At 40.4% G+C, this 13,654-nt stretch overlaps 1 protein-coding gene across 2 annotated transcripts in view; it reads left to right on the top strand.

The window, feature by feature from the left end:
* LOC114790744 (gamma-aminobutyric acid receptor subunit gamma-3-like) overlaps window positions 1-13,654 on the top strand; it is a 35,927-nt gene that overhangs the window by 19,331 nt on the left and 2,942 nt on the right. For both annotated transcript variants that reach the window (XM_028981052.1, XM_028981054.1), the window contains 4 exons: window positions 4,566-4,786; window positions 5,912-5,994; window positions 7,944-8,081; window positions 10,413-10,565. In XM_028981052.1, coding sequence (XP_028836885.1) covers window positions 4,566-4,786; window positions 5,912-5,994; window positions 7,944-8,081; window positions 10,413-10,565 — 595 coding nt within the window. The remainder of the gene's footprint in view (window positions 1-4,565; window positions 4,787-5,911; window positions 5,995-7,943; window positions 8,082-10,412; window positions 10,566-13,654) is intronic.

Raw genomic sequence — 13,654 nt, 5'->3', positions numbered from 1 at the left:
GACAGTTCACAAGAACAGAATCACTCCTAGTTGTCCAGCATAACCTCACAACATTTTTCTGTTGAACACAATCACAGTTGCCTTTTTTAATGAATTTTGTAGTATTTAGGCATGCTTTTGTTATTTTTCTCTTCAGCTAACTCTGAGAATGCCTCATCTTCATTTCGTGCATTGATATATAAATAATATTTAATGTGCTTGAATAATAAATTCAGAAAAGGAATGTCAAGACATCTTTCTCTTTATATAATATGTTAGAAATGCAGCCTTTAAAGTTCAAAATGTTGAGTGGACTCAATAAAAAGCTTCTTAACCACCCCACTGACCATCCCACTGTGAGGCATCATAGCTCTCCCTTCTAAACCAAGAGTTGTTGGGTTCATGACTTCCTCAAAGTTTTCCTCCCACCTTCCAAGAAAATCCCCAGTTGAGGACCAATTTTCAAAGGCCTTGCTAAGGACTGCCTGGGCAGCTAGTGTCCCGCCTTTCCCTCCTGAGTTGCTTTAACAGAATCTCTTTGAGTCTTCCCAAAAGCCACTTTCCATGGCCTCTTCAAACTCCTGTCATAGCCTAGATTTTCACTTTAGATTCTGCAGCAAATGCAGCCTGACATGTTTCAGATGTCCTTCTGTCCATTGCTATCCATTTAGGTCTTCAGATTATCTGCTCCCTGTTTCTCAGGGACAAAAAGAAGAGCTATCAGGTAGGGATGTCAAGGGTTTCAATTCTTTTCTTTTATTATAGAGTGGAAAGGATTTGCAACAATCTGTTCACTATTAATTTTACAATGATGTGTGGGTGATTCAGGCAATTATTCTGCATTATTTATTGCACAGTTTTTTTTTTCCACGTCATGCTGAAAAATTTCACTTGTGCGTCTCAAGTGATCCAAGCAAGCACAAAAGCCAGTGACATCCATTTCAATCGTGTCATTTTTGACATCAGCACTGGGTCACCAGAATTTGGCAGCAACCGGCCCCAAAAGCACAACATGTTATAGAGACGAAAATCTTACATCACTCAACGCTTCAATAATTCACAGAAAGTCTCTAAAAGCATCTGTATATATGGGCTGTAAAGCCCATTTCTGCATGTTTGAATAATTTACTACAGGTGATGCTTGTGTACATGGTTTAAATCAGAAATCAATCTCCTTTGCAGAGACAACAGGGCCATTCAATGCACTGCTGCCTGCATAATCTGACGTTCTGCTAACATTTTTTAATGAACTGCATCTGTCAGTGAATTTACTCTGCGGGTAACTGGGGAAGACTTGGTGAGTGGGTGACACAGATGCCAGCTTTCTCTGTCGCTGTGTGATTTCACCTAATGCTGCCACACAGAATGATGCTTTTTGCAGAAGCCAAAATGTTTTCTGAATAGATAATCTTTCAGAAATTCAGTATTTCTGCTAGATATGTTTATACATTGTATTTGTGCAGGAATTACCAGTACAAACAATTGCTTTGTATGTATTAAATATTTGACCAATTCTATTATCATAAGGTCAAATCCATGTCAAATTATCACACTTTCAAACCTCATCGTCACAGAGTAACTTTTCGGGGGGCTTTGTCTGTCAATATTTATATTTAATCTGTAAAGAAATGGTTCTCATATTGTTTTAAAGCTATTGTCCAGCTCTATAGCTTGAACAAATAATATACCATGACCATATTAATAATTACAATGTAATGACTTATTAAAATATAAAATATGCAAAACAAACTGTATTTTAGTATAATAGTATACCAAGCATGGGTGAAAGTAATAACATTAATCAGGGTTACATATATGCTACATGGGTGTGAGACCCTTTTGAGCATACACCCAAAGCAGGATTGAAAGATTGTGCACACTTGTGGAATTACTCGACTTTGCAAGCATCAGCAGTTATGTCATGGCTGCATATGATGGTAATTGGTGGCTAGCATGTGTAGAAGAAACTATGCTGATGCCCGGATAGAATAAATAGGATCTCCATCCTACCTATCCTACCTGCCTGGCACCAGCCGTGACAGAATGCTGGCGCCATCCTCTGGAAGCAGCCGACTCAACCCTGCTTGGAGACTTCTGGTTCCCCTTTGCTCCGAAGGATTATTAAGTGTTGCTGCCCAGGCCTGGTGTTGGCCCTGATTTTTGAAGTTTTGGGCCTGACACGTGTACACTCCCCAGGGTGGCTGGATGTACAGTCGCCTGGCAGTTCATGGCGGGCCTTCGACACTCACATTCCTGTTTTCCTAGTGAGGTCAAGGATTCCTGCAGTCCTGTTCCCTGGCTGATGTTGTGCAAAGGAGCGTTGGATCTGTGTTCCTGAGTCGTGCGTGTGCCTCCTACCTGCCCTGCCCTGGCCGTGACATGCTCATAAATTCATGATCACTTATAATTTCACTATCAGAAATAATTTATGTTTGCTAATCATACATTTTTGTATTATGTAGGCATTTTTTTCTTGTTTTATTTTTTCACAAATCATATGATTGCCAGATTATAGTACATTTTGGTTGAATTCAGCTGGAGACTGGTATGAGTTTTTTCTTTTTAATGCACAGACTTCAGCTCACTCCCAGAATTACTCCTCTTAATTGGGAAATTAGGAAGTTCTGTGACACCACGGCACATAGCAGTGAAGGGAAGTCCCTTCAGACTGTCAATTGACCAAGACTTTTTTTTTTCTTCTGAAATGGCTTTAATGGCTCATAATCCAGATCCTTTTATGTGCTATCATTTCTCAGGAAGGGTGTAATGTCACCAAACTGAAAGTTCTTCGTCTGACATCATCCCTTTCCTCCTGCCATTGGACAATAATGTGGTGAAACCACTTTTCAGATGGGGATGGTTTTGGAGATTTAAACTGTTTTTGTCTCCAAACAAAACGCGTAATGCAAAATCTCAAAATGCCTTTAGGTAATGTGGTTCACCGAGTTCTCGGGGGTCATAAAGTGAAATTAAATTTCTCTCTTTGCAGACATGTTTTAATTATGTACTTGATACGAAAGTGCAGTCAGCTGAAACATTAGCTTGCCTTTAATTACAATTTTGATTAAGTAATATTTGAAAAATAAACACAATGTGAAGTGCCTCCTTATGCATTTTTGCGCATGTACGGTGAGTTTCGGCTGTTTGGACACATGGGTGAAAGGTCTGGATGTTGCCTTAATTAAGACTCCTATGTGTTTTGAGCAGGTGAAAAGTTAGTTATTGACATTGATGTGTTTGGAGAAGGTCTGAGTTCCAAGGTCAAAGTCGTGGTATGTGGTGATTTATAGTAAATGTGATCCAAAGAAAGACAACCAGTAAACTGGTCAGGGTCACCGTAGGTTCACTGATGTGGGGACACTGGTTTGCACAGAAGAGCCACTCTAGCAGAAATTTCTAAACCAAAAGTTGTGTACTTGTGTAGCTTCCAGTCTGAATGTCCATGGCCTGTCTCATCAATTATTTTTTGTTTGTGCTGGAGGAGGAAGTCCAACACAAATGATCTGTTGCTTCGAGAAGCCCTGTGCAGTTTAGTCAGATGATTTTAATGTTGTTATGAAATCATTGGTGCATTGTATCATTGCTTCACGTTCATCATCCCTGGTGCTCCACTGTGGCGGCTGCTGAAACCAGAGTGTAGTAATGTACCTGACAGTGCAGTGATTCGCTGTTTCCTCTAAAGGTCATTGTCACTAAGTGAGTGCACTCATGACCGCTGGGCTCTAATTGGATTTGTATTATGCAGACTCTCTTACATGTAGGAAGGATGGAAAAAGGTCAGGCTTCAATCCAAAGGCGAATATTACATTGTGATCCTTTGATATTTGTGAATAAGAATGTAAAAATATACAAACATAATTCGCATGTAGTCTATTATTCACGGTAGGTGGCATACATGCATGTGTAACGAAGAGAAAAAACTGTTTGTTAAATACTTGGCCATGGAGTTTTTTTTGTGTTTAGATTTTTTTTTATTCTATTAATAGTATTTAGCTACATTTATTAGCTATTCATTACGTATTACTATTTTTATGGTATACTTGATTTCATTTTTTGTACTTAAGTAAAAGAGTAATACTCTTTCACCTTTTCTGCAACTAATATCAGATAAATGAACTTAACTGAAATGGTCTGTACCTCCACCTAGCCTATTCAGTGACACATTTTTCTCGATTAGATAGCCTTGTGAGGTTTCATCCTCTTTGTCGCTGTCCTAAATTTGTCCTGGAGTAAGTGAAAGTGGAATAATGGGCATTGTTATCTGGTCTTCATCACGTTCCTGACAAAGTCCTGCATGGTGGTTTCTCTAGAACTCAAGTTCTATAGAAACACTGTGCGGCTGGCTAATTGCATAAAATAGTCCTAAGATTAGGTTGAGCTAGGGACTGAAAACTGTTCTATTAGCTGTTCCCTACAATAAGTAGGATTATTTGATGATTTCTCAAATCAGCCATAATTTTTTAATACACCTTGACTCAGTTAAAAGAGGAAAATATAACAAAGTACTCTGCACTGAATGCATGTTCACATTATTACAGGCCATTTTATTCGCAACATTAATTAATTTCTCCATTTCCGCTTTGCAGGAGTACCAAATTGATATTATTTTTGCTCAGACTTGGACAGACACTCGCTTAAGATACAACAGTACCATGAAACTATTAACCCTGACAAGCAACATGGTTGGACTCATATGGATACCTGACACCATCTTCCGGAATTCCAAAAATGCTGAAGCCCACTGGATCACAACTCCTAACCAACTGCTTCGGATATGGAATGATGGGAGGATCCTTTATACGTTAAGGTAAGCACTAGTGCATCACACAAAAAGTTATTAATTGTGGCAGAGTACATTTGCAATTTAATTCAAAATGGTTAACCTTTATATTAGTTGAAAAGTGTTTTATGTTTATTGATTATTGCTGATTATTGCTCCTTAAAATTACTAATTTAGAATCTCACATTATATCGCATGTGATCTATCAAAAATGGATTCACAATACAGAAAGGTCCTGCTTTTGGAGTCAATGCCTGGTTTCATCTGTGTTATTTATCTTTATGGATTCAGGAGGCCGCATACTGTCAGTGAATCAAAGAAAAAGTTGAGAAATCCATAAGTTCCTGCAGGCTTTTCCATTTATAAGCCCATGGCATTTCCTTCATGTGATAGAAATGCCAGTCAGGCCGAAACAATCCCCCCCTCTATCAAAACCCTTCGTTCTGCTCTCTTCACCTTTCACTTGACAATAGATGAAAAAAAGCCTTTGTATGAGTCCATGCAGGCAAAACCCCACTCGCCGGGTCAACTGCACTGGCCTCGTGTGGAGCCCCTGCTATAAATGGCCGAGATGTCCTCGGCTATAACGGGAGAGTTGGGAGTGACTGGGTGTCACTTCCTTTACTCGTTCCTCGCTGTCCGCATCCTACCAATGCTGCGATGAGCGGGAGTGACATTTTCTCTCGGAAAGATAGCAATACCGATAGAAGCGAAATGGAAGGAAGGGGAATGAGGGCAGTGTTTTTGCCTGATTCTAGAACACGAGGGGGGAAACTGTGCTGACCTACATACCGTGAAGCACAGAAGCAAAGCAGTTGCAGGACAATCCTTGTACAGAAGTGACCTGCAGGCTTTCCCTCTCAAAGCTCGCAGGCTTTCTCATACGTAATGAAGTCATAAAAACATAAGAACTTTTAGCTAGTCCGCCCATAACAAGCCAGCAAGTAAGCATGTTGATGCAGATGGTCCTAATGAATCCACTGCTTCTGCCCTGCTAAATGACCTGCAGTAGCCTACTGCTCTAAATGGCTGTGTTTTTGCTGCTAATTAGCCCGGCGCTAATATGGCCAACCTTTGAACAGCGGGCTTTAATCTTTGTCCTGGCCTCCAGGCCCCGTGCTAACCCTGTCTCTCTGGCTCGTTCCTCGGTAGGCTGACCATCAATGCGGAATGCCAGCTTCAGCTCCACAACTTTCCCATGGACGAGCACTCCTGCCCCCTCAGTTTCTCCAGCTGTGAGTACCCAGGACCAGACCCAGATTAGAAATGTGTGGGGAGAACCTGATGACTGGGGTCATGATAGCGGCCTGCTGACCTCTGTTTTTATTTATTTATTTATTTATTTATTTTATTACCCACGTGGGTTTTTTTAATGTGGTTTTGGCATGAGGAGGTTGATTCATGCATATTATGCATTAGCTGTCATCCATTGCTGTTAATCATCTGTGCATTGCAGTGAGCATAAAAGCCTTTTTTTTTTTGCACGGTCTTGAAATGCTAATCATTTCCAAGTTGAATTTCAGATGAGCAGCTACACAGTAAATACACCAGTGCTGTTCTGGTGCTGCATAATGAAGCCGTTCAGCAGCTCAAACACCAGACATGTTCATTATTAAAGGTAAAAGCACTGCGCTGCTCTAAGCAGCTGTAAATGAACGTATTTACTAGACCATCAGATACCACAATGGTCTGATCAAATGTGCTTGGTTCAGGTTTGATTTCTTCTGAAATGGAAAGCAGGAGATGTGAACTCATACATTTCCTTCTAGTCTGCTTATTGCTGTCAAGCAGGCTTGGTGTTGATGCGGATTCCATACATCAATAATAATTTGTAGATTGTTGTTGAAATTAATAGACACACCCAATGGCTTAATTGCAAAGTGCCATGCAAGTTATCGCCATTAGATAGATTTTTGCCATGATAGGTACACAACGTTCCCCATGTGGTCTGCAAAACTAGGCTATTTTTAGGCTATAGTAATGCAAATTTGAATGAATTGGAAAGTTCATATTTTAGTCCTTTAATATTAAGGTCCATTAGTTTAACATTTGATATATTGATATATTTTAACAGCTGTCCTGGCAAGTTAGTACTTTGTTTATTGATGTTTCAATTAACATGTGTGTTGTGGCCTGGGTGTAATGTACATTAGAGATTCCATATTCTTGACCCATATAAAACCTCTTAAATTGTCTTAATCTAAGGGTTTATTCACATATTATCACCCAATCTGTCCAATCAGGTGGACCACGCATATTCATGCTGTGACCTCCTTACCTCAAGACCAGAAACCCTCTGGACAGCTCCTGTGTTCCCATGGTGATGGTTGCCGCTCTCTCTCTCTGATCAAAAGCAATGTACCTTTGAGGTTATTAAGCATGAGATGTTTTCATGGAACAGGATGTAAAATCAGTGAATCATGAGGAATATATTCTCACTCTATTAGGTTTTTTCAAGAATAAAATGGCACATATTGTTTATTAATTATAATAAATGGCATCACATCCGATCATTAATCTGTATTTGTAGAAATAGGGATTAGTCTAATCTAGGCTAATCTTTATATGCCACTAACAACAGCACGACAAGGTGTTTATCTGGCTCACAGGCCTGTATTGAGCGTTTCAAGCCTGTGCCCTGCACCCTGGTGCTATCTGCCAGCCCCGCCAGTCCCTTTTTTAATGAACATGGGCTCAGCACATTGCATTTCTGTTCTCATTTTAAAGTACCGCTCATTAGTTGGCCTTGCTCTGGAAAATAAATTAATAAATAAATGAAAGCCCCAGCAGCAGTGGCTGGCAACACTTAACTGCGGTGACTTGAGAGATTAAGCAAAGACGAGCGAGTAATGAACATGTCTCCGTGAACGTTTAACTGTGTCGTGCCACATTGTACTGACGGGTTTGATAACAGATGTTATATTAAACCAGCACAGCGCACCTTCAGAGACACTGAGTCAAGTTTCATGGAAGCAACCAGCCTTGATGAGACGCAGTGAATCAAGTTGTCGGCCCGCTCCAGTTTTCTGGGGGCATCTGCTTCTGTTGCAGATTCCCTTTTTTATTAATTTCCCTGCAGCCAATGACGAACGGTGCTCCCCAAAGCCCCGTGTACGCACGACTGGGTCGGCGTTTATTAGAGTGCGGTGCCAGGGTCACAGACTTGCCCTCACTGTAATTACAGATGGTTACCCTCGAGATGAGATGATTTACAAGTGGAGGAAGAACTCGATAGAACTGGCCGACCAGAAATCCTGGAGACTCTATCAGTTTGATTTCACGGGCCTGAGAAACACCTCGGATGTGATGGAGACGACAGCAGGTAAATGCACATTAAAACCAGGGTTTGGGGTCCTAGAGTGTGTGAGTGATAAAGATGTCGGACTATGTCTGTGTGTGTCACATGAAATACATCGACTGGATTGCAGTAGTTAACTAGCAATGTAATGAGGCACTCAACTTGCAATTCAATACGAATTCACTTGTATGATTTTTCTCACAATTGTTTTTAACCTTCATGATCCGGTCCGAAAGTGGTTAGTCCGGTCTGGGATCCTTTTCACATTTGTCATGGGTAATGTTCCCTAGTCGTTTTCACATGTGTCAAATGTATAAAGCTGTCCCATTTGTTTCTGGTCTTTGATGTTATGTTCCATGTTCACCAGCGTCTCGGATGTCTCCCCTGTCCTGTGCTTCACAATTAAACCCCGGTTTCGTGATGTCATGCGATTGCGTCCTTCTTCTTCGTCATCTCGTCACCTCTTCATCCTCCTCTCCATTCACCTGCCTCGTCATGGTTGTGATATTAACCAAATGACCTGCAGACAAATTTGTGATGGAAAATGTTTATTTATGTTACTTTTACAGCAAAAAAAAAAAATATATATATACAAATATAAAAAAATATATTAAACAAAGTTTACTAATGCTACATTACTGAGTTCCCTTATTAAATCTTGCATGTGTCACTGGATGGGGGTGGGGCTTCGCTGATAGAAGGCCGCACCTTGCCTGTCACCCAGCAGATATGTGATGTGGGGAACTCAAACCTGTACCTAAGTTTAATGTGAGGGTAGGACACTTGATATGGGACCAGTCTGACTTCCCTCAATGAAACAATATCTTACGCTTTGCTGCATGATTAGTTCCAGAACAACACATGCTTCTTGCACCCATTGGGATGACTGACATCTCTCTGGCACCCTATTCCCCATTCTGGATGATCTAAACCCCCTCTCGTCGAGATATCAGACTTGTAATGCAGCGCCTGTCTCTCCATGTCTTTATTCTCTACCTTCAGAATTCCTCTTTGTCAACAAATAGGGACAGAGATGGCTTTATAGGCAGATTATCTGTTCAAGCATTCCGACATGGACAATTTGACCCACTGAGCAAAGTGTGATACAACCAATTCCACATAGCGGTAATATCATATATTGTACAGTGGAAAACATTTTTATAATGTAAAAAAAAGAATTAGACTTTTTACTAGATATCATTTCAAAACCTTTACCCTCATTAATGTGACCAATATGTAAGGGATGCAGTGATTACAATTGTCTTGGCCAGTTCAGATTTTTGCTTTTATTTCGGAGAACAGCGAATGCAAATAAAAATAAGATTTTCTTTAATGCAAAATTCAAGTGTTCTAATCAGCATTGGCTGGGAGAGATCAGGACTGCATCTGCACCCGTTCACAGCGAGAAAGGTAAAACCTCAGACTGTTCGGTCTGAAAGCAGAAGCACAAACTACACAGTGAACGACTTGACTCAATCCCTCTCGTGCTGTATCTCAACCGCTCTAGAATTATAAAGATTCTCGCACAGAAAATGGGTCCTAGCGATTTGTTCGTACAGAGGGAGTAGCTCATCCAATCTTGCAAATTTCACTTGGCTTCTGTCCATCAACACTACACTCCATACAAGTATATCTCTGTAGCACAGAAAATATACATCCTGACCATTATATCAACAGATTTAATCATGTGAGTTTGCACATGAACACAATGAAAAAAAATCCATTTGTAATGATGTTTGAAGAATTCTGAGTTTATAGAGACGTACATTCAGCACATTTTAAAACACTCACTCTTTAGGGCAGTACATTTTAACATATTCAAGCCACCTTTGGCTTTCAAAAATTATTAGTTTTGAATGTTTTAATATATGAAATCACATTAAATGATAATCATCCTCGAGGCATAATTAACCTATGTTCACCTTATTTTCATCCCACACACTGACATTGAAACGGCTTTTTTTTATTCAAGAGTAAAACTTGTTTGAAACTTGAGATTAAATATTAAGGGAAATTAATGCTTTTGTGTACACATAAACTATTTTATTTATTTACTTCTGATGTCTTCCCTCTTTGATTTTCAGGGCTTGATCTAAAAATATTATTTGTTAATTTGCATTTCAGTGACTGGCATGAGAGAGCTTTGCAAGTTTTGTCACTTTTGTCATTGTTTTGTTCAGCAGTTATTAATACTGATGGCAACATATTAACACAGTTCATTAAAAGGTGAACTGTGGTTTAGTAGTAAACTGCTACTTGTAGGAATCGTTTTGTTATTTGTGCCCTTCATTTATAGGACAATTAGGTCAGCATAAATGGTAGCTAATATGAATTATAATTATACTCTTTGTCTAGGTGAATATGTGGTGATGACGGTGTACTTTGATCTGAGCCGACGCATGGGCTACTTCACCATCCAGACCTACATTCCCTGCATACTGACCGTGGTCCTCTCCTGGGTCTCCTTCTGGATCAATAAAGATGCCGCTCCAGCCCGAACAGCACTGGGTACGCTCTGTTAAAGCGATCGGCCCTGGGGACCTGCCAGAGTAGGAACAGTCTTATTCAAAGATGCTCTCTGATACATAGAGCAGCAGGATCCATGAACGATCGTTTTAAAGATGCCTTAAAATATTCATATTTGTCCATATTTTTATAAATAAGGGACATTTTGACAATTTAACTGAAGAGCAAAAATAACCATATGTGTTAATTTAAAAAGAAGAACACGTTTCTTTAAACACATGGATGACAGTACATATAGTGAACAATATTTTATTTTTTATTTAAATTTGAAACTAGACACTGATCCTGTGTTCAGTTTCAAGTCATTTGATTTTTGTTTAGTACCTTTTAAATGATTAAGAATTTACTCATATCCCTTTGCTAGAAGAAAATAATTTTATATGTATATCTCAATTTCACCCTAAATGTCACTTATACCCACATGATCTGCATCACTTATACCCATCGAAAAGAAACTATTGCAACACAATGCATTTGATTTATTTGTAAAATCTTTTTTTCTATTTTATTTATTAAAATGCATGCCTGCATGTCATTTGTAAACCATGGAACTTAATTGCAAACGAGCATGTGGTAAGTAAAGCTTCATTTAAATGTTTTTTTGACATTTCACCTATCACTTCACTTGCTAGTGTAAGATCAATGAAAAAAATGCTCAAATGAAGGCAACCAAAAACATTCCTGACCTTATAATAATATGCAAATAGATCTGGGTTTCTGTTTGTAAGCTTATTGAAAATATTTCTGCTATCTAGTGGGGACAAAATGGATGCACCACTATAACTCTCAGACAGAAGCCGCATTGTCTTAGAACAACACTTTGCTCTCCAGCCCTCTCTGGTCAACAACAGAATGCAAAAGGCTGATAAGGGAGCCTATGTAGATAACTGCGAAATTTCAGCACATGGGCTCCCTGAGACGTAAAGGGTTGAGATAATAACATGTGCACATCTTTTATTAAAACATTGGTTTTACTTTACTTCCAGTCTTCAGGGCAACAAAACCACAGCCATTTCAAAGCAGCGTAGGCTGTTGTCCTAATGGGTTACAGCCGCAGAAACGTCCCAAGTTATACAATGATGTTGGAGTTGGTATCACTTCAAGCTCTCCCGTCAACAGACAAATGACTGATAAAATTGAATAATGGCCTCATAGGGCTAAAATAATGTAGTTTATAGTTTTAAGTCCGGGGGTTGTATTGCGGAGACTGTTGACTTCTGTCTACATGCTGCAATATGGAGGTCAAAATGAAGCACTTGTTGAGTGTCCCACTCCTTGTCCACGTCCTCCTCCTCTACTTTCCTCCCTCGTGGTGATGCCCAATCCTGAACCAAGGGTTCTTTAACATGCAAATAAATGTAGTCTAACATGGTTGGTGAAGTCCTTTATGTCTTTTGTCCAAATTTGCGATCCTGCCCAACCACGTCCCAGATTTCATTGTGTTCCACTTATAAATATAAAAATGTGTATGTTAAGATAGTAATAGCCAGTAGTCTGGGGAGCATGGACTTTCTAGTATCTGGCATGAGTACAATAAACACTCTGATTTACATAGGAACATATTTTTCGTCCTGAAGAATTATGTGAACTGGTGAATAGCCATGGTATGGGCAGAAAAAAACAGGCTGCTGTATTATGGAAATAAATGACTCTGCCGCCAGTGGTGGTAATGGTTCCTCTGCCTCACCCCTGGGTCAGGCCAGCACCACACTGTGGTTTATTATCGCGCCAGTGCACAGCCCGCAGTGCTTCGTCCCGTATGTCTATCAGCTGTGCTGTCACTGTGTCTTTTTCTTTTTTCCAAACGTCATTAACATTTCCCTCAGCATCATATGTATATATAGATTTTGTGGGTTGGAGCAAAGATTATCTGCCTGTCCCGCCCTTGAGGGTCGGGCTTTTTTATTGTTTATGCGCGGGGGAGCTGTCAGAGTATCAGGTGGATGCGGGCGAACAGGTGAGGGTAATGACTGGAGCCGGTGGAGTCAGAAGGAAAAGGAATTGAGTGTGAAATACCCCCGCTTGAAATAGACTTGTCCCGCTTGTCTCCATGGCAACGCACTGGAAAACAGCTTCCCCGCTCGGCCCGTCTCCCGAGAAGCATCGCGGAGAAGTTCAATAAATTGTGCGTGTGTGGGCGGAAGTCAGGATTTGAGCTTTTTCTCTATTCTCCAGTCGTGCACAGCTCTTCAGGAGGCGGCCGTTTAATGGCGCTTAAACCGCGTTGTGGGTCTAGGCCCCCCTCCGTCGCACGCCGACATGAGAGACGATCACATCCAATCCCCCCCTGCTTTATTTGTTTCCCTGGTTTCCCCTTTTTCAGCACATTACACCTGGTGATGGATTTAGATTCCGCACCACCGCCACAAATATAAAACCAGACCTTTTGTTCCTGTGGTGACCCTGAGTAGCTTCTTAATCCACAAGATGCTGCAAAACGCCCTTGTTTCATATCATCCTGCAACAGAGGATGCGCCTGCTCGGTGTTGGGGACGAGAAATTGATTCCTGGGTGCTGAGGTGCAGCTGGGAGACTTCAAACGGCGCGGCTCTGTGGGTGTGAGCTCCGGTGGGCGGCTGGCTGAAATAATACCCGTGTGGCTAACAAGTTGTGGGCCGTGATTTCAGTTTTAGAGCAAAAGCTGTCAGGGGGGAAAAGTTCCTGTCAGTCTTGTCAGTCAACATTGTTAGAAGAAAGTGTCTCATTGACTCCAGGAGCTGTAATTGCAGCAGATGCTGTTTACACACACGCCACTGAGCAAACCTGTATTTATCAGTGTGATGACCTAAAGCGCCAATGCAAGGGAATCCTAACAGTATATTTCCAAATTCCCCGGCTAACTTGAGCTTTACTGAGTTAAGTGTTAACATAATTTTTTTAAACTGTGAGTGATTTTAAAATTGATTTTAGCTACGATAACTAATATGCGTTATTACACTTTGAGCCAATGAGCATGAGATGATTCATCATTTTAAACTTAAGAGTTTGCTGGTTGGGGTTTGATATGTTTTTCCATGTTCCTGACTAAATAGTCAGGAACATGGAGTGGAAAGTCAGAAATTTTTCAGTGT

The sequence above is a fragment of the Denticeps clupeoides genome, chromosome 5 (genome assembly GCF_900700375.1).
Source record: "Denticeps clupeoides chromosome 5, fDenClu1.1, whole genome shotgun sequence".
NCBI classification, from domain to species: domain Eukaryota; kingdom Metazoa; phylum Chordata; class Actinopteri; order Clupeiformes; family Denticipitidae; genus Denticeps; species Denticeps clupeoides.
The sequence above is the reverse complement of the archived record's forward strand: the minus strand, read 5'-3'. Positions and strand labels throughout refer to the sequence as shown.